The sequence below is a fragment of the Thamnophis sirtalis genome, unplaced genomic scaffold (assembly GCF_051295495.1).
Source record: "Thamnophis sirtalis isolate CommonGarterSnake01/CBP01778 unplaced genomic scaffold, rThaSir2_p1.2 scaffold_3, whole genome shotgun sequence".
Lineage (NCBI taxonomy): Eukaryota > Metazoa > Chordata > Lepidosauria > Squamata > Natricidae > Thamnophis > Thamnophis sirtalis.
In genome coordinates this window covers 127653123-127680412 of record NW_028261383.1, presented here as the reverse complement: position 1 = coordinate 127680412, position 27290 = coordinate 127653123, and the positions used below count along the sequence as shown (strand labels likewise).

The following is a 27290-nucleotide window of genomic DNA, read 5'->3' as shown; positions in this document are numbered from 1 at the left end:
TCATGGCTGCTGCTGTGTTGCAATTTTTTTGGGGAGGGCTTATTTTCGGAGCAGGACTTATTTTAGCACATATGCTCAAAAGCCCGATTGGGCTTATTATCCGGGGAGGTCTTATTTTCAGGGAAACAAGGTATGTAGCATGTCTGAGATGCCCTCAGCTTGCTACACAAGTTGTTGTGTAGCAAAATAGAGGACTATAAACAGTACTAGGCACCTCTGACCTGCTTTCCAGGCATAATAATTAAAAATAATGAAAGGATATGACAACATCCCCATGATTATGCTAGGGCTCAATAAACCTCCTGATGGCTTACTTATTTTGATGCACAGCTGAAGAACAGGTTTATGTGTCTTTAGTTCTTGTCACCACCATAACTCTTTCTATGCTTTAGTCAGTCTTTGAATCTCTTTGCTTCTGGATTTCTATAACCACAGAGATGCCTCCTCCTAACAGGAAAAAAAGTCATGCTGTCCAAATAGTTTTCTTGTTTTAAGTCTGTCAATGAAAACATCCTCCTTCAGAAGACTGATTTAAAACAAGAACATTGCTTGATGGATCTGGATAAGGATAATGTCCCCTAGATGTTAGTAGAAGGAATCAAAATCCAACCTTAATTATATAAAAAATATTCTGTACATGTACAATTTCGATATTGCAGTAATTAAAGTTAAGAGTTTGTAATTATATGTATCGTGGCCTATTTAAATACATAGGAAGGCTCTTCTTTAGATTCCTTGCTCCTGGACATCATAGCAAGTAAAGGATTTCTCAAAGCCCAAAGCCCAAGCTGCAAGGATAATATCCATTTCAAATATTCTACCAATAGTTCTCTTTCCTGTGATGACTGGTGATGAAGGGAGGAGTTCCTGGAATTAACCTTCTAATCTGTGCTGACTGGAGCTCCACTTCTATCTTAAAAATAAGATAGGGACTGCCCCCACCCAAAGGAAAATACATATATGCTGTAATTACGGCAATTTGCCCTGGAATGGGAAGAAGCCTTAGGAAATTGATGATTGCATGGTTGAGAGATGCCAATTGCACATTTGATTTCTTCATGCATATGCCTGCCTTGGCCTTATACAAAATGGCCAGTTTCTCTCAGCAAAGCATTATCAATCTGCATACAGCAAAGTGAAACAGTTTCAGGCAGTAACATATAAGAGGCCAGAAAAAGAAGATGTCACTGTGAGAGTTTTTTAAATGTTGCTCGTTACACTGGATGTACAATGCCATATTAGAAAGCTGCTTCAGCAAAATGTCAGCCTTAAATCCTGCATTTCTCTTTTTGCTCAAGAATGACCAAAGTCTCCCCACTTTCTAGGAGGTCCCTGCCAGATGTAGCCAGCAGGACAGGATGTTATCATGTCATCTGGCTAAAGTTTGAAGATTTATGAAGGCTTGACATCTGTTCTTGACAGAAGCTAACACTCTGAAAGAAAGAAATAATATGACAGTGCTGTCTATTTAAGGGATTATTCCAGGCTGCTGAACTTGGAAAGAGCCAACAGAACTTGTCTAATGAGCCAAATAGATTGCTCCTCCTACATTTGGGGACCACAAATGACAAATTGCAATGTTCCCATCTTTGACCTAGAATGCAGCATAACTGGACTGAGGAATTATTTTCAGATAGTTTGCATTTGCAATTATAAATGGGTCATCATGCTAAAACATGCAAGGGGATTCTGCCTATATGGTTCACTCTTCTAATCAATGTAGTGAAATGATTTCCAAGACCTCTTTTATCCAAGACATTTTGGAAGAGTTTTCACTGCAATTATGTCCTGAATGATTCTTCACTACCAATTTACCACATTTTGGATTTTTTTTTAAAGCATTTTCCTCCTTATCCTACTCAACTTTTGGGAAGCTGCTTGTGAAGCATCTGACTCTATTTTCTTCAGTGTAGCTAATGCACAATTGAGAAGAATTCCTATAAGAGTTATAAGACTCTGTTGTAGGACCAAACTTTCCTATGAACAAAGTTTAAGAACATAGACATGATTTGAACTTTAAAACTCTTTAAAAGTTTGAAACATGTCTAGATTCTTAAGAATTTTTCCCTCACAAATTTAAACGTTCTTTGTTAACTTTTTAATAAGCTTCAACCAGTTTTGATTTTGCCATTAATTTTTCCTAGTTCATTTGTCCATGAAAACAGTCTTCTAAGTGGTTACAAGCTAACTATATTATAATTCTTATATTTATAGACTGCTAACTTCTAGGGACTTCCAAAGGTTTAGAGATAAGATACATAAGAAACAAAATACATACAAAACTATAGTGCACAAATTAATTAAAATATGGAATAAAATAAAATAAACCAAAACCAACTATAAACGAAGCAAGTTGGAGTAAGGCCTAAAATGGTATCTAGAAGACCTATGTTTTGAATATAACAGGATAGGAGCCAGATGAATGTTTAATATAAGGTGACCAGATTTTCAGATTGGTAAAGAGGGACACCTTTGACCCGGGGGGGGGGGGCGCTTGATTAAAAATTTTATACGGAGCAACAAAAATTTTTCATACAACGCAAAAATAGTATTGTAATATTTTTTTTATTTCAGCATAACTACAATTTACAAATATAAATTGTAACTGTTGCCAAACATCAAAATTTTGATCATGTGATCATGAGGATGCTGCAACGGTCGCTAACTGTGAAAATGGTCGCTAAGTGTGAAAAATGGTCATCAGTCACTTTTTTCAATTCCATTGTAACTTTGGTCACTATACCACCTTTCTTGCCACAGTTCTTAAGTGAATAACTGCAGCTGGTATTTTGTATTTTGGATAGAATCTTTTTTTAAATAGTCTAAAACAATTTAAAAAAAGAATCCACACAGAATAAATTGAAGTAAAACATTTCAAACTATTCCACACAGAATAAATTTAAGTAAAACTATTTTTAAAAATTCTATGCACAATATATTTCAAAGTATTGTGCATAGAATTTTTAAAAATGGTTTCACTTCAATTTATTTTGGATAGAATCCTTTTTTAAAATTGTCTTAGACAAATTTTAAAAAAGATTCTATCCAAAATACAAAATACCAGCTGCAGTTATTCACTTAAGAACTGTGGCAAGAAAGGTGATATAATGGGCTTAGTGACCAAAGTTACAATGGCATTGAAAAAAGTGACTGATGACCATTTTTCACACTTAGCGACCATTTTCACACTTAGCGACCGTTGCAGCATCCTCATGGTCACACGATCAAAATTTTGATGTTTGGCAACAGTTACAATTTATATTTGTAAATTGTAGTTATGTTGAAATAAAAAAATATTACAATACTATTTTTGCGTTGTATGAAAATTTTTGTTGCTCCGAATAAAATTTTTAATCAAGCCCCCACCCCCAGCTAAAGGTGTCCGTCTTTACTGAAAATCTGGTCACCTTGCTTTTTAGGATGCTGTCTAGATTTGCCAGAGCTTTCCTCCCCAGGAGCAAGCGTCTTTTAATTCCTTGGAATTGGGTATGTCTAGTTTAATGAAAAGAAGGACCGAGGTATTGTATTGTGGTTGCTGCAATTAATATACTTAATAACTCCATTTTATTCTTTATTTTTTAATAATAATTTTCATAACAGTTGCTCCTGTTTTTGTAATTACTGTTTTATATTATTATTTTAGTGGATTGTTGTCACCCCTGAGAGTCATTTCTATTGAGATGTACACATTTGAACAATAAATGTATTTATTTTCATATTTAAGGAAAGGCATCATCTATAAACTAAGCAAAGGTGTAGCTTCCAAGATGTGCCCTTGGGGTCTTGAAGTTGGTGGGAATCTACTCAGAGATTAATTGAGGAAAGCTTAATAACAGGGAGTTCTTAACTTAAATCCACACAGAATAAAACTATTTTAATAAATCCTATGCACAATAAATAAAATATTATTTTAAAATACATTAAAAAATAAAAGAAAAAAACCCACTTACCAGTAGGCAGACACTCCAAGTCAATCCAGAATGATGTAGATGTTAATACAAAGAACTGAGCAAATTAAAATGGTTAAATAGTCCCAGGGAAATAGGTTTCAAAGCAAAAAGAAGAGCACCATTTTTCCCACACAAGCACACCTCCAAACTCCATGCCCCTCCCCTCCGGAAAATCCAGGAAGTAACAGTTGCTTCCCTCTCCAGACAGGTGTTTCCTGCAGCTCTATGGTAATGGTTCATTTTTTTCTTATAAAAGTGAGAAGGGCGGGGGGGGTCCGTTTTCTTGCTTTAAAGTTTTAATATGAAAGTACTGAGACAGAGAGAGAGGTTAGTTAGACAGGGTGTCTTTTGTCTTGCCCCGGTTAGGATTTCTTGCCCCGGTTAGGATTTCTTAAGCAAATCCACTGGGCTTTCAACATGAAGCCAGAAAAAAATCAGGACTTTTTTAAAACGCGGAGGGACACGGGAAAAATTGTTATAAAGCGTGATTGTCATGCTGAAATTGGGTCGTCTGGTCACCTTAGTTTAATACAAGGTCCTTCTCCAAAATATTGCTGCAACTAATAAGCCGCTATAGTGAGACTCTCCTCCCCCTTACCTTCCTAAAATGGGACACCACTAATAGTTTCTCCCAGATAGATTGACCATGCAAATTCCAATAGGAGAATGTGACATTGCAGATAATTAGGCACAAAACTTTGCAAGACTTTATAGGTTAATACCATAACTTTACATTGCATCTATGGCCCCACAGTATTGGCAAGTAGTCAATAGTTGGCAATTATTTCAGCATTGCTCTGTTCTGGAGAATGTTCATCACACAAATTGTGCTCTAAACCAACTGCAGCTTCCATGTGACCTTGAAAAGTTTGCTTCACATATAGCACATTGCAGTAGCCTAAGAGGGTGCTAATGAAGGCAAGCGTTGCTGTAGCAAGATCCTCCTACTCAGGTAGGGTTGCAACTGGGTATTAATGTTGCTGGGGAAAAAAACCTCCATCTGCTGCTGAAGCAGAAGCAGTCAGTCTAGAAGAACCACACATCATGGGCTTGCTTCTTCTGGAGTAAGGACATCCTATCAAGAGACACCATTGGAGCAAGCAGAGAATTCAAATGGACAAATAGCAACTCTTTATTAGGATTCCATTGAAATTGGTTCTCACCCATCCAGGCCTTCAAGCCTCCAGTCACTTGAACAGGACTCCAACTGCATTTCCTGTCTGGCCTGGAGAACACACTTAACCCCAAATATTTGGGGTTAATTACCTCATCTGGTGGTTTAATGTAAATGGTAAACAGCAAGGAGCAAAGAACTGCCTCTTGTAACAACCCAGAAAGGAAAAACCATCAAGCCAATCTCTCCTGCCTCACAACCACCAACCAGTAAAGTGAACCACTACAACATAAACACACACACACACACACACACACACACACTTACCAAAACCAGGAACTAGCATGCTACATTAAAATGTAATAGAATGGTGTTTCATTCTTAAGTAGAAAGATGGTTTCATCCAAACAAAATTTAAATTATAGGCGTACTCAACCAATATTGCTATGCAGATACACCTCAGGACTGATATTACATTAAGAACAACATCCAAAACTTGTTTGTATAAGCAACCTTTCAAGCTTCATTCAAGGAGACCATAAGCTGGCCTTGAATATTTTGGCACCTGAAGCAAAAATCTAAAGTAAACAGTCAGGGTTACATGATAATCTTTTCAAGTGATTAAGATTGAACTGGTTCATCAGCCTGTTGTACAAGGACATAGAGTAGATTCAGTTAACTTTTAGAGAAATAAGTTTGTGAACTACATACTTTCAGAAGTGGTTCTAGGTTTCAGAAGAGTGTAAACCTCTAGGTGGGGAAACATTGCCCCAAGTCAAAAGCTCCAGACTGGGACTGTCTTAATCAGCTTCCTGCTTATTAAATGTTACTGGTGCCATTTGTGGCAACAATGACAGTTGGAATTGATCTTGTTTGTATACATAAGCAAATGTTTTAACTGCCTGGAAAGAGAGCAGGAGATCAATAAAGGACCACAAGGAATTTAAGCTAGTAGCCAATACAAACTGTTGGTTTTAGCTATATTCAATATTATAAGATATAACATCCAAGGGTTCTTAACAGCTGCCTGAAATAAATCCTGGATATACTTCAGTGTTTTAAAAACACAAACAACAGAATCCTATCAAGTAATCCACAATTCAGGCTGTCCAAACTTATTTACTTCCAGATATGAGAGCTTCAGTTCCCATAATCCCCTGCCTGCACATCATCAGAACGCAAGAAAGAAAATACACTAAATAATGTCCCATTTTATCTTAATTCATTTCAGTGCCTACTATATAAATCTAAGACTACAGATATAGAAATGTGCAATACAGTTATACATATAGTATGTGCACTCACAAGAAAGTCCTACTGACATCAGTGAAGCAATCTGACAATAATCCAATGTGCACAAGATCACAAGGAGATTCATGGGCCCCTCCAAAATCCCTCCAGAGGGTGAGTCAATCGAACTCTGGAGGTTATGGCATATATTCAGTGGAAAGGGGGAGTTGCTGGAAATAAGGACATAACAATAGGAGCCCTTTAAACAAAGTTTCTACTACAGCCATGATGGTGAACCTATGGCATGCGTGCCATAAGTGGCATGAAGAGCCCTCTCTGTGGACCCGTGTGCCATGGCCAACTGCTCTTCTGGTTTCCGGTGCATGCATGCACACCGATCAGTTGATCTTCGCATGTGCCGGAGCCCCGGAACTTCGGTCTTCAAACCACCTGGTCTTCAGATTTCTGGCACTCCAGTGCACGCGAAAATCAACGGGCTGGCATGAATGTGCATGCCGGAAACCAGAAGACCAGGTGGCCGGCGCAAGTATGTACCCCGGCCAGCTGGTCTTTGAGTTTTCAGTGCTCTGACGCATGTGAAGACCAGGTGGTCAGCGCGTACATGCACACTGGCCAGCTGGTCTTTGAGTTTCTGGGGCTCTGACCCCCCCCACAAACGTTCCAGTTTGGGAACTTGGTGCCAAAAAGGTTCGCCATCACTGCACTACAGTCTTATAAAATAAAGCCAATAATACTTTATAACCTCCCTCTCTTATGAAAATGATTTTTTGAAATGCAGGAGGAGGAAGGAAAGAAATACATGTTCTAATGTCTTCCCTTCTACTCCTAGAACACTTATTGTTATGCATTATCTTCAGGAAATTGCATTTGGAAAGGGGGAAGAGGAAGACCTTGATATGTTCTTTATTTTTCTTAAAGACATTGCTAGAGGACATTTGTGATAAAAGAATAAAAGGGAGGTAGACCATGCAGCCACTACAAAAGCTTATCTTATTGATTTAAGGCACAGTGTAACCTACTACTACCAGGTGACTCTGCGTGTGTTAGCGTACAAGAAAAAAGATAGTTAAATCAACAAAGTGTTAATACCCCTTGATGATATCTGGAATTCTTTTGCTTACCTTAAACACTCATAAGAAAATCAAAACCCAAATTCAACAAGGTTGCAGGCAGTGATATTCCAGAACTATCTGCCTTGTCCACATTCAGTGTTGATCCAAAAATGGTTATCCCTGGGGCAGGGTCAAAAAGACAAGATGGCAAGCACCCATGGGATAAAGCCTTGCCCCTTCTTCATGTGTGTCACATACATGCAACAAAGGGTGGGCGTTCAATTACACAAGCAAGAGCTTGACTTTTCTGACAAACACTCCACTCAGATGCCCCTGGCTCTGAGACAATCTTTTTAGTTGTCCTCAAGCCCTGTTGCCTTCAGTCCTCATACTACCTACCCAAAATGCTCAAAGGCCACACCTGAAAGACACTGGGCTTAACAAAACAACCACATCTGACTCACTGGACTTGAGAAAAAAAATCAGGAATTAAGAATGGTTAAGCAGTGGATTCGTCTATCTAGATCATCAGTGGACTTCCTCTTGCTGGAGGTTTTCAAATGTAATCCTGCACTCAGCACTGAGTTGACTTATATGATCCCTTCAAATTGTTACATTCTATGGTTCTGTGTAACACTTACTACATCTTCCAAATGCCAATAATGGAATTAAGTTTGCATTCCTCGTGTATTTTACGGTAGTTATTTAAATAAATTTATCAACCACTTTCCTACTTGTAATCTGCCATTTATGGCAGCTGCAACCAAATAAATAAATACACAAAATTAAAAGCATAAAATCAATAAAATTAAAATCAGGCATAATAGCTTCTATAATACCTTCTTGTAACTGCATCCCTACGTTTTGTTACAGGTAGTCCTCAAGTAACAATGATAATGGAGCCTGCCCATTATGGTTATAAGCCGTAATGGTCATAAAATGGATTCGTCACGTGATTTTACAATGTTTTTTTTGCAGAGGTTGTTAAATAAACCGTGTGGTTGTAAGTGTGAGCACTGCAGTCAAGTGAACACTGTAGTCATTTAGCAAACCCATCGTTTGCTGCAGTGCATTTGTGCTGAAAACCAAAAGTGCCAATTTTGAGCAAAATTGCAGTCTTATGATTGTGGGACTCTGCAAACAGCCGTAAATTTAGCCATGTGCCGAGTGCCAAAGTGTGATCATATGACTGTGGAGAGGCTGAGCACTGGAACTTCCTTTTTTTTTTCAGTCCCCCTTTTAGGTAGGTCATAACTTTCAACAGTGCTAAGCAAACGGTGGTAAGTCAAGACTACCTGAACATGGAACTAGCTTTAACTGATAACAAGTAGAAAATACCTTGCCTGTGCCTAAGGCTTTATTGGTCCTATTTTGTTACTACATAAATAGGACTCACAACAAAACACTTTCTTCTGCAAGAAAGGAACTTCTTATACAATGGAAGAAAGGCCTACTTTGGATGCTGTCAGTCAAACATCTCTAACTATCGGGATCCAGAAGAAGAGCTTTCTTTGCCACAGCACTCATTCTTTGGAACACTTCTAAGGTAAGATCTGCCCCAGAGGTGGTATTCAGCAGGTTCTGATCAGTTCTGGAGAACTGGTAGCAGAAATTTTGATACCACCTCTGACTGGCCCCACCCCCATCCATTCTCTGACTCCTGAGTCCCAGCTGATCGGGAGGGAATGGGGATTTTGCAATAACCTTCCCCTGCCACAACCACCAAGCCATGCCCACAGAACCAGTAGTAAAAAAATATTAATCCCACCAATGATCTCCCCCCACCCTCCTATCCTTCCACAAGGGCCTGAAGGCATGGTTCAGTTGGCCTGGGGTCTTAGTTGGGGGATTTCCACACTGGAGGTGGCAGCTAGATTAATGACAAATTCTCCCCTCATTGCTCTCCGCCTGTCCATCTTTTTGGTCACCACTTTGGTGTATTCTCGTTGTGTTCTTTTTCATTGTTTATTTTATGGTTCTATTATTTTGCTTCGGTTCTGTTTACACCCCTTTCATTTTATTTATGCCTGGAGTAGCCCCTTGGTGAGGCAGGGGGCAAATAAAATTTAAAAACGAACAAATAAATAAGGTTGCTTCCTTATCAAAGTGCACCTGCGCCTGGTTCCAGCAAGCCAACAAAACCTTCCTTGGGGAATGAAGCAAGACATTGCATTCTTTCTCATGATTCCCATTTTCAGCTTTAGTGTGCCTGGCTTTTTGATCCAGCTCACATTCAACCTTTGAGGCAGTAAGTATGCTTGGTGATTTCCCTTGGTATTTGCCAGGCTCTAAGGAAGCTGGTTTGGAACAAAAGCCATTACCTTTTCTGCTTCTTCTCGACTCATTGCCAGGGCAAGCTGGAGCTGGAGCTCCTCTTCACCAGTGGTCTGTGGCCTCGCCTGCTCCAGGTCAGAGTTGAACCGAGGTGATGATGAAGAAGCTGAAATCAAAGACAAAAAACAATTAGTAGGGCAAGTAGAATGAAAGAATCCTCCAAAATGTGCTCTGAAAGAAAGTCCAGTTGTTTCTATAGTGCTTTTTCAGAAAATGGGCGCACAGTCATTAGTGATCTACAGAAGCTTCCCCATAAGAATATCTTTTTTAGAATATAATAACTTTATTGTCACTTTTTTGTACACTCGTACACTAATCAGCATTCATTAAAATGAAATTTTGTTGCCTACAGCTCTCAAAGGGTCACCACCTCCAATATACACTACATAAAGCTATCTGTTAATTATTAATAACAATTTATTAAATATACAGGCCACCCAACTCCCAGTGACTCTTGAATTGTCTAGCATAAGTACTCTGAATCCTGCTGTACTGAATATGGAGACAGAGATGGAGAGAAAAAGACTAAGAGAAAGAAGAGTGGGAGGCAAAGGATTGAAAGATGGAAGATCACAAGAGGAAGGGAGGAATTATTTGTAATAGTTTTTTCCAAGGAAATGCTGCCCTCAAGAGAAAAGCAGTCCTCCACCCTCCCTGTCCTAAATATGTTTTTTACAATAATCTCTTTATGTGCTGTTGGTTCTCTCCATTTTCTGCCTACCAACCTTCTGTGTTTTAATTTCATATGATGTCCAACAGTCGAAGACTATGACTAACCCACATGTAGTGGGCAAAAAAAATGCTTCATGATGGGAATTTTATGCAGTTATGTTTTATTTTGAAAACTCCAATCCACTTGTGTTTCTATAGCAACATTGAGTTTGGTATGAGGAACAAAAAGGAAGTACATTGGTACCGAACTAAGATTCAAAACAGTGGTATCTGCAGGGTGTTGCTGGTTTTGTCGGTGGAGTTATAGTGTCACAGCACAAACCCCACTCCTTTGGGTCATATTTGTGATGTTGTGAGGCACATATAAAAGACACAAGCCTTTATTACAATGCTGAGGGGGTCTAATCCCCTTTCCCCATCCACACAGATAACACTGTTCCTAAAATTCTGTCAGAAACTATGAGTGTGTAGGGTTTAAGGCTCATACTGTATGCCTAAAAATGTATTCTCCTAGACTCAACATCTGGCATGGCAATACTGCTAGTGCTATTTTTTTCTCCCCGTCCACATCAAAGTCATAGAATTAAAATGCAATTCTCTGTTAGTTTATTGAGATGGCAACCCCACTTCTAAGGGCTTTCTTTTAGTCATGGACTTTTACCTCAGAAGCCTCACTGAATATATTCACAACAACTTCTAAACAAACAAACAAATGTTGTTATTTACAGCCACTCAAGGAATCTAGGAACTCAGACATTTCAATATCCACAATGCTCTACAGGATGCATGGTAGAAGTGGTTAATTATAAAATGGATAGTTTTGTATACTATATAGAAACATTGAGCTTTTTTAAAATTAAAATTTTTGCACCCTTATTACTTAGCTTGCAAAATTCCAACAACTGCAGTCCTGCAAGATGAATATGCCCCTTGCTTATTTTATGACTACATCAGCATCTGCTCAAATTCACTGTTACAAATGTCTTGTTTACTTTTCAATTAATAACACTTCACAGTTCTGGGGGAAAAAACAGAAAGGAAAGAGAGACAGAAGGACAAGAAGACAGACAGAAAAGTCTGGGGAGCTTATTTGTTTCCCACACAATTTTATGGCTATTTCTTAAGGCCTAAATATACCATCCATTCCTAGTTCCCTATTATGTCATTTACTGGGGGAGAGAAGCTGATTGTATGGATTACTACTTGAGCTACGTGAGCCGAGGTGGTGCAGTGGTAAAATGCAGCACTGCAGGCTACTTCAGCTGACTGCAGTTCTGCAGTTCAGCTGTTCAAATCTCATCGGCTCAGGGTTGACTCAGCCTTCCATCCTTCCGAGGTGGGTAAAATGAGGACCCGGATTGTTGTTGGGGGCAATATGCTGACTCTGTAAACCGCTTAGAGAGGGCTGAAAGCCCTATGAAGTGGTATATAAGTCTAACTGCTATTGCTATTGCTAGCTTTACTGGCCACTGGAACATATATCACAGCTAAAAGATCCATTTCATAATATACAACATTCTTAAAAAGCAGTTCTTTGCAGGAATTGACAGATAATGTAGATAATAGAACAGAGAATAAAAAAATCTATGCGACAGCAAACCTATGACATGTGTCAAAGGTAACATGCCATGACATTTTGGGTGACATGCCTGTGTTTACCAACACCTGAAAACTACTCTCAAAAGCATGGCCCATTCTCGCATGATTTTCAGAGACTGTGGAGGCCACCCAAGAATGGGGCATGCTCTCACCTGGCCTCCAGAACCTCCGGAAGTCACGCGACCTCTGAAAATCATACAAGAACTGGCTATGCTTTTGGACAGATTTCATAGGCTGTAGAAGAACATTCTTCCAAACCAAGAATAAAAGCCTTGTGTGTCTCAAGTAGGCCGCAGGAGCTTGTGAACAGAAAGAGCACATCGCCTGAAGGTAAGCAGTGCATGGCAGAACCTGAGGAGTGCAAGGCTGCAGGGGCAATGGCATCTTGGGGAATGGTTTTTTGAGTGGCAGCAATGGTGTTGCAAAGACTAAAGTCATGGCCCATGCCTTTACTTTAGGCCCAATGTCAGCCCTGTCTCCAAGTACTGCTGTTCACGGTGGTTTAGATGGGGTGAGGGGGGGGGATGTAGGAGATCCTTCTATTTTGTTCAAGTAAGTGTGACACACCAGAAGAATCAAGTTAACCATTTTCTGAATTTTTGATAAGCCAAACCCAAAAGGCTGGTCATCACTCCCCTAAATATATAGAATTCTCAGCAAATGCAGTTACAATGAGTGGTAAAGGATAGTAAAAGATGCTGGGAATCTTAATTAAATACTACCTAAATAGCCATGTTCCCGTCTTACGATTTGGTCCTCTGAAAGCTTTCAAAAATGCAAAATGATAGGGCTGTATACCATGGCGCTTCCCCATTCAATCTTATATTCTCCATGTGATCCAGAAATATTTCAAGTGGAAATATATGTAACTTTGTTCAGTTAAACATACTTTTACATCCCTGCAGGATTAGGGAGTCCAACCTATTAAGATTTATCTAGGATTCTGTAATTGCATTCAACTGAATGAAACTATACTTTATATCAAAGTTGTAAAAGCTATGTAAAGATCTATAAAATATACTGGGGAAATATAAAAGATACTGGGGAAAACGTCAAGGAATAAAAAAATCTACGCACTTGGAACAGTTTCTATCCATGGGCCTTTTGAATCTATGCCCATTCCTACTATCAGCAATCTGTGACCCTCAAATATTATTTGATACTTGCCAAGTTTCATTTCTCAAGCTCCATTGTGATAAATGGTAAAAATTTGGAAACATTTCAGGCAGTGTTGCAAACAATTGCCTCCAAAAGAATATGCTTACATCTTTACATTGTAGTATATTGCAACTGTGGTCAAGATGTCTATGAATTTTATTATGGGATCACTTGTCCCCATGAAAGCATTCACAAATTAGATTATACGTTTTCAAGTTTCCTTTGGCAAAGATGACTTGTTCTGCCAGGGGAAATGTGGCACAGCCACATACCTTTGCAGTACTCACAATTAAAGGAGGATGGAGAACCTCTTGATCTGCTGTAATCATCGCCATACTGTGAGGCCCGCCGTCCATAGGCAAGCTGGTGGCTGTTGCTATTGCTGCTGCTAATGCCCATCCCTTCAACGGACATCCGCTCTTTGGTTTTCAGGGCGTAGGCTCTTTCCTGCTTCAGCCTGTCTTCATCCTTCAGCAGGCTCATCACCTGCTTCACCTTTTCACGAACATTGATGCCCTGGTCTTTGCCATCACGGTCTATGTACTGGAACTCCTTTAAAGTCTGAATGGTATACAGATTCTCCCGGCACTGATGAGCCACCTTCTCTGAGCCTGTTTTAATGAGGTAGTCCAGAAGAGTCAGGGCCTTGTAGACATGACGCCAGTTCTTGCCACTGTCATTCAGCCGTCTCCAGATCATACCCATGACCTCTGCAAAAGCCACTGTATTGAAGGTCAAGTCAGCAATCTCAGACATTAAAGAGCTGGGGGGTCCCCAGGGGTCATTGGAGGTGGCCTCACGCACCTTGATTTCTGCTTCAGAATAATTGTGCACAATGTTTTTCACTTGTCGACGCAAGGCTGAGGTCGTCATGGCTGAACTGGAAAAAAGACCTCACTCTGCAGAAAGAAATTATCCAAAGAAGAAAACTTGAGAGGCCTCAGGGAAGAATCAAAGCTTCAGAGTGATTGATTAAGAAGTGCTAATTCTTCAGTTTCCACAATGAGCTAGAAAACAAGAAATGGAATCTGTATTAAAATTATGGTTCAGTTCAGCCATTTTAGCTAATCAGTTGTTTTATTTTATCCAGTCAGGGGATAAAATGCATTTCTTCCTTTCTATCCCTCCCCTTCTGCTCTATTCTTCTGCTTTATGTTATGTCTTCAAAAGCTAGAGCTGTTCCAGATAGTTCTAAGCCAGCCATGAATTATTCAGCTAGAGTATTTGGGCAGAGTGCATATAGAAAACTCCTTTTGTTCCTGAAATACCTCTACACTATTTTTTCTGAGTACAATTCTGCATGGTGAGTATATTGCAGTGCCCTTTAAATTTACTTTTGTCACTTTGAGGGCCATACAGTACTCTAAACATGGGTGGGATGAAGTCCTGCGGTTCTGGAGATATTTGAAGGGTTTTAAAGAGGAAATGAATGTTTTAAGCCTCTGCATTTGTTTTACCTTTTATCTCCACCCAGTAAAAACTTTCAAAAATGCATGGTTAGAAAGGAAATAGGCAGCCCATGTTAGCTTTGGTAATATATTACCTCATGATTATGGGTTTTTTTAATACCCAGTTTTTCCCCCCAAGAGCTTATATTAACTCACATGGTGGTATCTCCTTCTTCCCCATAACAACCCTACACCATAAGCTGAGAAAAACTGGTTCACAGTTATCCAGGGACATTCAAGATTGAGTAATTGAGGACTCAGATCTGGATGTCACCAGTCCAAATTCAGGCCTTTAGCCACTATGTTACATTGGCCTTTAGCACGATGGGCCATATTATCAATGAACCCTTATTTCATGAGCAACTATAGTGGGAAAAATCTTTCAGAAAGAAGATAAGAAAATAACAAATCCTTGATGTTACAGAAATACATATCAGGAAATTCTGGACTTTGAATTTCGACAAGGACAAGTACTGTATATGTACTGTGATATGCTGAAGCCAGGCCCTACTGGTTCATGAAAGCCAATTGTTTCATTTTTATGGAATTTTGCAAGTCACACAGATCAGCTGTTTGGTGGCTAGCAAGATGGGGAAGTGGCAGCAATGGACCAGAACTAGTTGTTATACATTTACTGGCACACCATTGTACTGTACATAACAGCTTTCTTTCATAGTAGGCAGTCTCAAAAAGAATAATTATATTATCCACCAAAAGAGATCTACATGCCAAACTAAGCATCCATCTGTGCAAAGAGTGGGCTGTGAATAAACACCGCCATTTACACTGTGATCGAGGTCTCACTGAAAGGATTGAACATATTTCTGCTTCAAATAAGAATGCCAATCTTCATCTGAAGCCCTTTTTTCATATTGTGGAAGCTGGATGAAAAAAAACATATTATAGTTTTCTACTTTAGGTTTTTCTGAGTAAAGTGGATAAGATATCCAAAATAATTTGGAATCAGGTTTACAGGTAGTAGTTAATAGACATCACACCAAATCATTTGGCATCTGTATAATTCAACATAGCATACATGTTGTGAGTATATATTCCATGATACTTCTTTTACTTTACAAATCTAGAGTATCTGAGAACAAAAACAAAAGCATATATTCAAGTTTCCTCAATGTAACACAAAAATAAATTATGAACTACAAAAGCAAGATCATATTTTGCACTCCTAAAAACTTGCAAAATACAGTACAGCTAAAGCATTTATTTAAAAATCAACATCTTTTATTGTTAAAAGACAGAGGTGGGTTGCTACCAGTTTGCACTGGTTCAGGAGAATTAGTAGTGGAAAATGTGACTGCATCGCCGAACCAGTAGGGAAAGCAGGCTGGCCATGCCCCCGAACTGGTTTCCCGGTCATCCATGCCATTGCCGGCATCTTTTTTAGTCATTTTATAATGTTCTGCACATGCGCAGAACAATTTACAGGCAACTGCACATGCACAAGCAATACACGGTGGGGGCGCACGAGCAGAGCAAACCGGCAGCAGCAGCAACCCACCCCTGTTAAAAGGGCTAAATTTACTGTGAACATTTTTAAAATAAGAAGACATAGGAGTGAGAAAATGTTTTTTTAAACCTTTCCTCAGTGATCAAGGTCAAACTTCCCTCTAGTGTTAAAACTACAGTTCTCAGCATTCATCAGGCAGCTGTAGGACAATGAATTATGGAAGGCTATCTTAAATATCTTACTATCCTGGCACATTTTTACTTGACCTGGTAAAGCACATAACAGTTCCATCCAAATACTATAAGTAAAAGGGATCACATTCCCCATTTTTATCCTCAAGGTAGTTATCCTGTAACTTTCTTTCTTTCTCTGTATCTTTGACTTCTGAAACTTTAGTTGCGATTTATCATTTCTATCTGAATCAATAGATAGGGATGATAACTGTGCAGCCCCCCCACACAGACATACACATACATGTACACTGGAACATGTTATCCATTGAATTTTATTACACTGGAACATGCTATTTATTGAATTTTATGTAAGTCAACGATGAGATTATGAATTCATATAGGCAACATTGCAATGGAAGTGACAGGAGATTCTGTTACACTCAGCCTTCTTCAAAGACTTACGCTAGTTTTCCCAGCTACTAATTTGTTTTTCAATTTATTTGAATCCTGCCAAAATTAAACTCTAAATGATTCACAATATAATAAAAAAACATGTTAAACTCTCACTAAAATCGTATTAACAATAAGATAAAATCAGTTAATACACACAATCAAATTAAGAGTGGCACTGGTGTTCATTTCTAAAACCTTGTCAGAACAGCCAATTTTTGAGCAGTTTTATGATGTTTACCAGAGTCATCTATATCTCAGATGAGAACTTATTTCACAATATCAGAGCAGCAATAAAAAAGCACAGCTTCTGAGCACTATCTCCAGCCAAGGATACATAGATTTGTATGCTCATACATGCATTAAATGTCCTAAGCAAGGATTGATAACTTTTCACTTTTTTTCCAAAGATACAAGTAGTACATTGGATATGAAGAACCATTCAAGTTGTTGCTGCTTGAAGAAGGTCTTAAGTAAACATTCTGGATTTCTTGGATTAAAAAAGAAGCAAAATTGATGTACTAAGCTCCCAGTAAATGCAATGCATCTATTTTACCCAAAAGGCCTGCACAGAAAAAACTGAACATTCTTCAATCTTCATGCTGTCTAGTGACACTCTTATTATTATTGCCATACCCTAGCAGCCTTGAAATGTTTTAAAAAAACAAAAGCATACCCTCTACCCCCAAATTTACCCTATTCTGTCCTACTAAGAATGTGGGGTCACCTCCCACTTAGTGACTAAGTAAACAATGTCAGATTTCTGGGCTCATTCTCACATCCCTACTGCACAGATGATTTATATACTGGTGGTCCCAACTTACCACCACAATCGAGCCCAAAATTTCTATTGTTAAGTGAGACATTTGTAAAGTGAGTTTTGCCCCATTATACAACCTTTCTTTCCACAGTTGTTAAGTGAACCATTGTAGTTGTTAAATTAGTAATGTGATTGTTAAGTGAATCTGTTTCCCATTGACTATGCTTGTCTGAAGGTCACAAAAGGGGATCATATGATCCCAAGATACCACAATGGCCATAAATATGAATCAGATGCCAAGCATCTGAAGTTTGATCATGTGACTATGGGGAATGCCACAATGGTCGTAAGTGTGAAAAATTGCCATTAGTCACATTTTTCAATGCTGTTATAACTTCGAATGGTCACTTAACAGGATTAACAGTAATAGGGCACATGGCAAATATGACTTGCTTGGAGGGTAGGGGGAAATAACACTGAACTTTGCTCCCCATGTGCAATATAGTATTTGAGTATCTACAGTTCCATCAATCTAAAGTAAGGCCTTTGAGGGAGCTATCTTTAAATATCCCAGAAACTGATAAAAAGATTAATAATGGGAAGAAACTTCCCTTAAAGTCAATGTGACAGCATTACCAGATCTTTCAATCTTCAGGCCAAGGTAGATCTGAAGAATTTTAAATGTTTTCTTGGAATCCTCAAGGGGTTCAGAACAGTGGTGGGATCCTCCCGGTTTAACAACATTCGGTGATCGTTGAGGCAAACCGGTACACTCCCAGCTGATTGCCGGAGCTACCGGTTTGCCTGAACCAGTCGAATTCCACCCCTGGTTCAGAAATAATCTAAGTGGGACACAAGATAAATTACTGAAATGTTGATAATATAATGGCTTATATGTGCCTTTCTTGAAAAAAAAAGTTTTTTTCATCATGATGGAACTTAATTTTAATGTTAATTTTCATACAGTTTTATTTATCAGATATTATATTGTACACCACCTGGGGCCCCTCTTTGAAAGAAATGGGCAGTTTAGAAACATGAAATACAAATAAATAAACTACAGATAGAAAAGGTTGAAAACCTTTTTAAAATAGCACTTGTTTTGCATTTATAAAATGTATTCTTGTACTGATGCGTGTTAATAGGCAATTCCAGAATTTACATAGAGCAATCATAAATTCCAAAAAACAAAGGGAATAAAAACAGATTTGAAAAGAATAAAGGACAAGTTTGTTATAAAATGGGTGGATATGTAAATGTTTTAAATAAATAACATAAAAACCACAATAAATTTAATCAGAAATATTAATCTGTTTATGACCGAAAAAGGCAAATTAAAAAGTTGTTTTTAAAAGAGAATCTTAAAGCTACAGTTAACATATCTAGGTTGCAAAACCCTGATTGACTGCTAGATGGCAGCAAAGAGAAGGGTATGGTCTTTCATCAGAGGGGAGGCTGATATAACTGGAGATTTTTGTGAAGTAATATGATTCTATGCAGGGGTGGGCTTCAAAAATTGCAGCAACGTGCTCGCTGCCCCATTGCTGGGTCAGCGTGGTCATGGTGGGTATGGCCAACTTGGCCTCCTGCACCATGGCAAGGGCCTCTGGGAGGACGTAAACTGCTTCCCCCAGGCTCCAGCGGCCCTCAGAACCTCTAAGTAGGCCCATTTTCCCCCCTCCCCAAGTCTCCGTGGTGGCCCTGCACTTACCTGGCATGATGAACCGGCTGCGTGGAGACTCCTGGGAGGGGTGGGGAGAAGGGAGGGACAGGCATGGCCAGACAGGGATAGTATTGGGGGGGTGGTGGCTGAACTGGGCAGATTCCTAGCTAGAGGATCGCCCAAATCTGTACGAACCCCCAGCAGCCCACCTCTGGTTCTATGCTATTTAAAGCTTTGCGTGTAAGTGCCACTACCTTGAGACTGGCAACTAGTAGAGAGGGATTTCTTAACAGTCAGGTGAATTTAGAAAGGATTCATTTTTAATGTGGGCCAGTGCGCTCATAGTAAAAAATGACAATAAAGGTTATCTTATCTCTTATCTTCTTTGGAAGAATACCTGGGAAATGTTCCTGTACATCACAGAAGTCAAGCGTAATCTAGGTCAGGGGTCCCCTGCCGGTTCATGGACTGGCACCAGGCCGCAGCATGCCAGAAACCGGGCCATGCAAACAAGCGAAGTCCCATATGTGGCATGCAGGCAGCACATGAAACCACGCCCTTGTTGTGGCCGGCCAGCGGAACTGGAAGCAGATTCAGGCAGTGAGGAGGTTGGGGAGGAACATGGGCCAGTCCTGGAGTCTGGGGAAGGCTCTGATGAGGGCTCTGTGTCGGAGGCAGAGAGGGGGCCAGAGCCATATGCCAATCATCAGCTGCCTTCAGAATCAGACATCAGTGAGGCAGACGAACAACTGGAGCCTGTTCCCAGTGTGCGCATGCGCAGAGTTGCCAGACGAAGGGAACAGCTAAAGAACAGGGGGCGACTTGAGAGTAAGGTCACAGGTGAACAATGAATGGCTCCTCTGAGAGGAAACAAAAGAAGAGCGAAAGGGGAGTGGAGTTTGCAGGAGTCAATTAGTTTGCTTAATTCGTTCATGACTGTCCGAGACTCTTTGCCAAATTTGCAGGTATCGGCCTCAGCTCTCCAAGCCAGATAAGGTCTGTGACTTTAAATCCTTCCTTGAAAGACTTTGCTGGATGTGAATGAGAAGAATTCAAAGTAAATTAATAAAAGAGTTTTTTGTCAGGACAAGGAGTTTGCTTCATGCTCTCGAAAAGCGTTGGTCAGAACAGTCCCCTCCGGTCCATGTAAAAACCTCTCTCCACAGAACCAGTCCCTGGTGCCCAAAAGATTGGGGGCCTCTGATCTAAGTGACTCCATGAAACTGGATGAAGAAGGCAAAAGTTGATGTCTGACCTCAGAAGACTTTCCTGCTGACTCCAAGTTTGGTAATAATTTAGAATCTTTCTCAAAATGCACTGCCCATCAGCTGATTCATGTCTCTAGCATAACTTTTTGAAAAGCATCTCATATGACAGTTATTGGAACAACTTGAATGTTGTTGAAGATACAAGTATATTAATTGAAAAATCTAACCATCAGCCAGTAAGAAGCAGATGCTGTCATTTGATCTTCAGTTATGAGGTCTCAAATTTTCTAAGTAATATTTGTTTATTCTATACTTAGAAAATAGTTACATCTTTCAAAAGTTTCAATCTTTTTTCATAGTTGGGAGACTAACAAGTAACATTTTCCTCTGGATATTTTTAGCCAATAACGAAACTATGGACAAAAGATCTTCCAATTCTGTATCTGAAATCTTAATTATGTGTATCTGAATCTGAAATATTAATTATGTGTACCTCCTAAACGTAACCCATTAGAGAGGCTTATAGGAAATTCATTGTAATTCAGTAGTTTAACTCCTTTCTTTCACACTTTGCTTCTTAAATTACTCAGAATTAAACTTCCTCGTATATGGAGTATGGAGTTTGGAGTATGCATGACTCCAAAAGCAGAACAAAAATGAGTCATATCCATTTTTCTCTAGGTCAACTCCAACTTTTGCAAAACCTACAACCTGGGTATATTCCTCCATCCTAACACAAGGTGAGACATGATATATCCTTCTCCACCCAAAGGAAATGACAGTGAGTCAGGGATGCAGAATCTGGAAATACATGGCTAGCAGAGTTTCTTTTAACAGTCATTTCCCCATATTGATTTCTGTACACAATCCAACCCATTTACTGTTTTTAGAACATCGTAGTGCCAGGAAAAATGACCAAAGCCAAAGCATTATACAGAATTGGTACACACCACCAGAAGAAGTAAAAAAAAAAAGCCACCTATTTGCATTGAATAAGAATAACATGATGCAACTAAGTTGACTGCTATTGGAACTTAATATACTTAGTATGCTATAGAATCACTGGAGAATGGACAACTCATAGCAAAAGCTAAAAAAGATTTGCATTAGCTGTAAAGTTAATGACAGATCACACAAAGAGGCCATGATGACTCAACTGTTTGAGCCATCAGCAGGTTGTCACAATTTCTATGTTATGTGACCACAGCCTCATGGAACACAAAACTCTGGGACTGAGAAGCATTGAGTATTTATATGGTAGCCACAGCAGTGTTTGTTAATAGTTTAGTGCCATAGTTAATGTCGGCTAATCCAAATAAGAAAAGGGGAGGATCAGAAATGGCAAGGTTCTGGGTGTGCTCCTTACAGAGAAATGCAAGGCAGCAAAATAAAGAAATGCACAAGAAGGAAGAAATACAGGAATCAAATACTATATATAAAGTGTGGGAAAGAGACTGATTTATATACTATGTTGGAAAAGTCTGGTCAGATCATTTGTCCTTCTGGTTCAGCAGATTTTCAGGAATGTCTTTCATCACCCATTATACTTTTAAAAATGATCGAAGCGAAGGATTTTTCCACAGTAAAATCCCCTCAGGGAAAAGGGCGGCCTATAAATCCTAATAAAATACCCCAAAAAATATACCAAAAATACAGTAACAGAAATATTGCAGGCCTTCATGGGAATCTCAAGCCATCAAGGCCCATGCTGGAGACATTTTGGAAATTGCACATCTGGAAAGTGATAGGTTCTCTATCCCAACCTCCAGAAATCTGCATGCGAAATGTGTGCTTCCTTCCCTGCTAGCATGGCAGAAAATACCAAAAGATGTTGGCAAAGGGTTGAAGAACAAGCTGGAGGCCAAATGAAGCCTTGGCCTTAAGCATGCTGGGAATTAAATGAAGAAAGGGGAGTGAAGTATTGAAGTTTGAGCCTGAAAGGCCAATCCCAGAGGAGCAACTAAAAGAGGCAGAGAGAACTTGAGGCTGCAGAAGCAGCTAAGTTGCAAACTGAATTCACGAGCGATATTGGTGGCTCCCAGAAAAAAGCAAATGAGAAGAGGTGGGCTGCCACGTAGGTCAGCTCTTAATGAGCTGAGCAACAGCCCACCAAAGAAAAGGTAAACAGCTAATTCCAGAGATCTGAGTTTCTAGAAGGCTATGATAGAAAGTCTACCACCTCTTCCTTCTGAAGCAAATACTCTATTACTGCTTTTTAAAGAATAATCATTGGAACTTGAGGAGTAGGGTCAGGATTTTTCTTTCTAGACAATATTGGGTTTCATCTCCTTGAAGAGTGCCAGGCACAAGGAGCATTGAGTGCACATCCATTTTAGAAACCTCCCAGGGAGCTTCATTCACAATAAACAAATAAGATCTAGTAACAAATACTGGGATAAAGGAGTTAATGTGGTACCCCCACCCCCACCCTGTTGTAAGGACTGCTTTGGACTAGCATGGACCAAAGCAGAGCACTGGGAATATGGGCAGTGTTGATTTCTTCCTATACCCTGAGAATGTGCAGAATATCTTGTAATTTTAGCTTGCCTACATCCAAAATTTAGGAAGAATCTAAATCCTTACTTTCAAGGCAAGCACAAGCCTTGTTAACTTGTCATTTTTAGCTCTAGAAACAAGAGGTAGGAAAGAGAGAAGTTTTTGCTTATGGAGTGCTGCCAAGGGTGTTTAAAAGCAGCAGGTTTTATTGAACACAATATTCCCAGAACGCAGAGAGAAAAACAGAAACGGTGTGGTAGATAAGACAGCAGCACCAGGAAGCCACATATGAAATTACTGCAGTGACCTTGAATAAAAGAGCCATCAAGAAGGGAACCGAAAGCAGTGAAGAGGCTAAGCAGCAATCATTCCAGACTGCCAAGAATTCCTTATGTTTCTGACACATTCCAGAAGCTGCCACCCAGTCAGTGGGGAATGGTAGGGCAAACTCTCCTGTATCCTGATGCCAGATTTTCTCAGCGGCAACAAACCAGAGAAGGCATCCCTCTCAGATGGCTCCAGCTTTTTTTTTTTTTTTTAACATGCAAGACTTGGAAAGAGTTTCCTGGTGGAGTGGCTCATCATTTCTCAGTTGCCCAATAATATCCTGTCTTATTTTTTGAAACATCATCGATATTTTAGTCCCCATCAGAGAAAGGAGAATAGTCCTAACTTTAGAACCGGATAAATCCAGGGAAAGCATACCAACAGGATGAAAATATGAATGGGAAAGGACATAGGGAAGAGGTGAAACTTTGCTGCTCTCCTTTTTCCTTCCTTGGTTGTCTCTCCTTAGAAGGAAGAGGATGATAAACTGCATGTTTCTCAGAATAAAGAACTTTTATTTGACTTGACAGCATCATAAAACCAAGGATGAAGCCATTTATTTTTTATTTTTTGCTCAGATGTGCTAATAAATGGATGGAAGTAAGTGGCCATGTGAGGTTGGGGAAGCAATTTCTAGCCGAGTACAATTCTCAAGCACTGGAGACAAGCATGAAAGGAAGACTGTATCAGTTACATCAAGCAGTTGTCTTTAAAACTCCCCCAAGAAATTCAGGATTTCTGAGAACTAATTTCTCCAGGGACATTCCTGTTTCGAGAACTTTTCCTCCTCTTTTATTTTGTCCCCCCCCCCACCTTCTCTGAGAAGTCAAGGCAAGAAACCGACTTCCTCATCCTTTAAGGCATCTAACTCTTTCAACAACCTTCCGTTGACTGGAAGGGACTGAAGGGACTTTAAAAAAATTAAGGCGAGAGACTGAAACCGGCGGAGTGAAAACAATTTCGACTTTCCACAGCTGACCCAAAACACATCGCCGGAGACAGGGACTTCAGTGGTTTCAAAATGTAAGCGAGCAAACCGGTCCTGCTGCAATAGATGCGCTCATTCTGCCAGAGTGGGGTTCTGGGCTCCTTCCCCGAGGACTCCTACAATGATGGCATCTCTGATGGCACCTCTGAAAGAGGGGCCTTCCCCAGCTGAGGCACCCTGAGGAAACTTGGGTTGGTGGCGAGGCGTCTCCTCGGGCCAGGAGCACTCGTGGGTGGCCCCGCTCACGGCCTGCCACGTGCTTATCTGGACCCTCGGCTGGCACTCGCCGCTCTGCCCCTCTGTGCGCGCATGCGACGAAGCGGCAGGCAGCCCAGCCCCACCAGCCGGAACAGCCGGCATTACATAACCTTGCCGCGATCCCAATCTGGGTCCCTGAGACGGAGGAAGCCAGAGGCCGACGAAGAAGGGGTGTGGGGGAACGGGGGGGGGGGAGGCGGTTTGATTAGGAACACACATGCACCACCTGCCTACCAGTGCGGGGAAACACACACGTACGCACCTAGGGGAAAATCCAGAGGAGTTACTGGAGGCAGCCGCTGCCTAGCAGAGGCCCGATCTTTCGAACTAAATGTGCCGGGGGATGGGGTGGTAAGTGGGGACCGTCGCGAACCAGCGGCCTCAGGACACCGGCAACCCGCAAGAGCGAGCGGAGGAAGGCAAGCGGCTGTCCCAGGCTGCCCGCCGCATCACCGTCATTCCGGCGGCGAGCGAGGGAAGCTGCCTCGTCGGCGCCAACCGCAATCATCGCCTCCTCTCCCTCGCTCCTGCTTTAGGGCAACGTCCTCGGCGGGAAGGAAAACAACGAGGATCTCCCGACGCGGCTGAAAACTTCAGGCGCCGTACTGCGGGGAGCGCGGGGAGGGGGAGGAGGGAAGCGGGGGTGGGGGAGCGTCCCTGCGGCTGAGTGTTGCCAAAGTACCGCTGACCCTCCGAGAGGGCTTCACTGCAGTCAGGAGAGCTCTCGGCGTCCAGAACTTTCCTTTCGCTCCCTCCTCCCTTCCCGGACCACTTTCCCAGCCGAGCCGCCGCCGTCATACCTGCCGCCTCGGATTCCTGCTCTCGGCCGGGGCTTGGTTCGGCAGCGCCATCGGACAAAAGTGAGCGGGCATGGATCAGGTTTGCTAGAGACAGATGCAAAGCGATCACCAAGGGAGGAAGAGGAGGAGGAGGGGGGCGGAGCTGCGGCAAGGAGGAGGGGCCTTCTCACCTCGGGTTTCGCCGCGCTCTTTCTCTCCAGGGCCGGGGAGCCTGGGCTGTGGGCGGCAGGTGGCGAGATCCTCCCCAGCTGCTACCGCAGCCTAGCCGTGCCAAGAGCCAGCCGAACCCGGATCCGTCAGCGCAGCGCTCCGCGCCTAACCCGCGCACCAGGTACCTGGCGCGGAGGTGGGGCGCACTGCCTTTTCCACCGCCGCGTCAGGCAGGCCAGGTGCGCGCGCGTTCTGGGTGGGAGGAAGCTTGATCTGCCCGCCACAGTGAAAAGTTGCTCGGCTCGCCGAACGGGACTGTTAGGATCGTCGCCGGATCCCCGCGCGAGTCCTACCCCGGCGGCTGCAACGTTGGTGCCCTTAATTGCGCCCTTTCTACCCTTTGACCGAACCCGCCTCGTACTTTCGCGCCTTCTCTCTGGAAACCTGGAGCCAGACCTGACAAAGATATTATGAAAGAGGAGCCAGGGACTCCCGTGTTTCGGCGGTGTTTTCAGCGGGCGCGAAAGGATAACGTAGCAGGATTCCGGCCAGCCCCTCTCTGGTTTTTGGATCGGAGCTGTGAGTGAGGTTCGCTGGACTTTTGTGTCGCCAGAAACCCAAAGCTGCAGGCGAGGCTGCCCACCATGCGGTTTATTGCTTTCTCAAGTCTCTTCAGCGAGATTTTGACAGGCGCGGGAGCCGCACTGACACGGAGGGGGAACGGCTTTACCACTAGGCCTTCCTCGTCCCTTGCCGCCTGGCCACAAAACTCTCGCCAGTCTCTGGCCTTTCCACCTCTTATCTGAATCGGAGGCGGGTGGTTTTCGTGCGCGCGCACTTACCCACTGTACCCACTGTTTCCTCATAGCGGGTAATCCCTTCCCCATGTTCTCCGGAGTGAAAATCATCTTTCTGTGCACATTAAGCCTGCAAACTGGCTCCCTTTTCTCACGAAAACTCGAGGTGTGGGAAGACTTCTCTGCATTGTCGAAATGGCCAGTAGAATACAGGGTGGTCGACGCGCCGGTGCAGTGTAGCGTCCCGTCCCGTCCCTCCCAGAGTCCTATTGCTCAGGAAGGTCCTTAACTTTCCCTTTCCACTGGGGAAAGTGATTAGGGAGCAGCAAGTGCGGAGAAATCCTTCCGAAGCCAGTTGCAATTCATCTGGGCAATTGGGAGGTGGGGTGTGGAGCTGGATGCCCCCCCCCCGTAAGACTGCGAAAGAAGCAGGGCCAGGGAACCAACCTAGTCGAGGCGGCCGATTTGACACCTCGTTATGGATGGCAGAGACCTCTTACAGAGACCTATCAAGATGCAATCTAGAGTGCTGCTGCTGTCCTCCTTGGGGCCACTGCTGTTGCCGCTGCTGTCCTGGATCTTTCCGGAAAAGTTGGTCAGGCTGCTGAGAATTCATCTGGGCTTTTCCCGGAGATTGCAGTGATTACAGCAAATGGCGAAATGCAGAGGGGACTAGAGAGATGGATTATAGGGGCCATGAAAGGCAAAAACACTACCACAAAATGTAGCAATCCCAGAATTTGATTAATAAGGGGGACGGATAGGTTGCTTACAGGAAAGTATAGTTCACTGACTTTGCAAAGACTGAGCCTCAATACCAAGGCACCCTTGAAAAGAAGCATTATGCTACATTTATCTTAGCTTTTCTCAGCTGTGGTCTTGGATTTTCTTTTGAAAAGTTTTCATTCCATAGCCCAATTTTTTTAAATATATTCCAAGCAGTGTTGACTAAAGTGTTGTAGAAGTTGAAGGCCAAATAACCAGAGTCATAGCTAGGAGAATACCAAAATTCTGCTCCTTGATTTTTAATGAAGACTGTTTCTTTTCAATTGATTGAGGACAATATATTTTAACGAGTGGGGAGGGCATGCTCAGCAGGCCACTGTCTCTCACTAAGTACTGGGAAAAGCCATCTGACCCATTCTCCCCAAATGATTTTGGCAAAGATTTTGGGATA

General features: G+C 41.6%; 1 protein-coding gene across 8 annotated transcripts in view; it reads right to left on the bottom strand.

Moving 5' to 3' along the window:
* Positions 1 to 25290, bottom strand: part of EPN3 (epsin 3) — a 47247-nt gene extending 21957 nt beyond the window's left edge. For 4 of the 8 annotated variants that reach the window (XM_087710017.1, XM_014068428.2, XM_014068430.2 and 1 more), the window contains exons 1-3: positions 25167 to 25289; positions 13418 to 14137; positions 9689 to 9807 (exon numbers count right to left, since the gene is read on the bottom strand). In XM_087710017.1, coding sequence (XP_087566143.1) covers positions 9689 to 9807; positions 13418 to 14003 — 705 coding nt within the window. In that variant the 5' untranslated portion in view covers positions 14004 to 14137; positions 25167 to 25289. Of the gene's footprint in view, positions 1 to 9688; positions 9808 to 13402; positions 14138 to 25166 lie in introns of all 8 variants that reach the window. The other 4 variants (XM_014068426.2, XM_014068427.2, XM_014068429.2 and 1 more) reach the window with 2 other exon arrangements.
* Positions 25291 to 27290: the final 2000 nt, after the last annotated feature.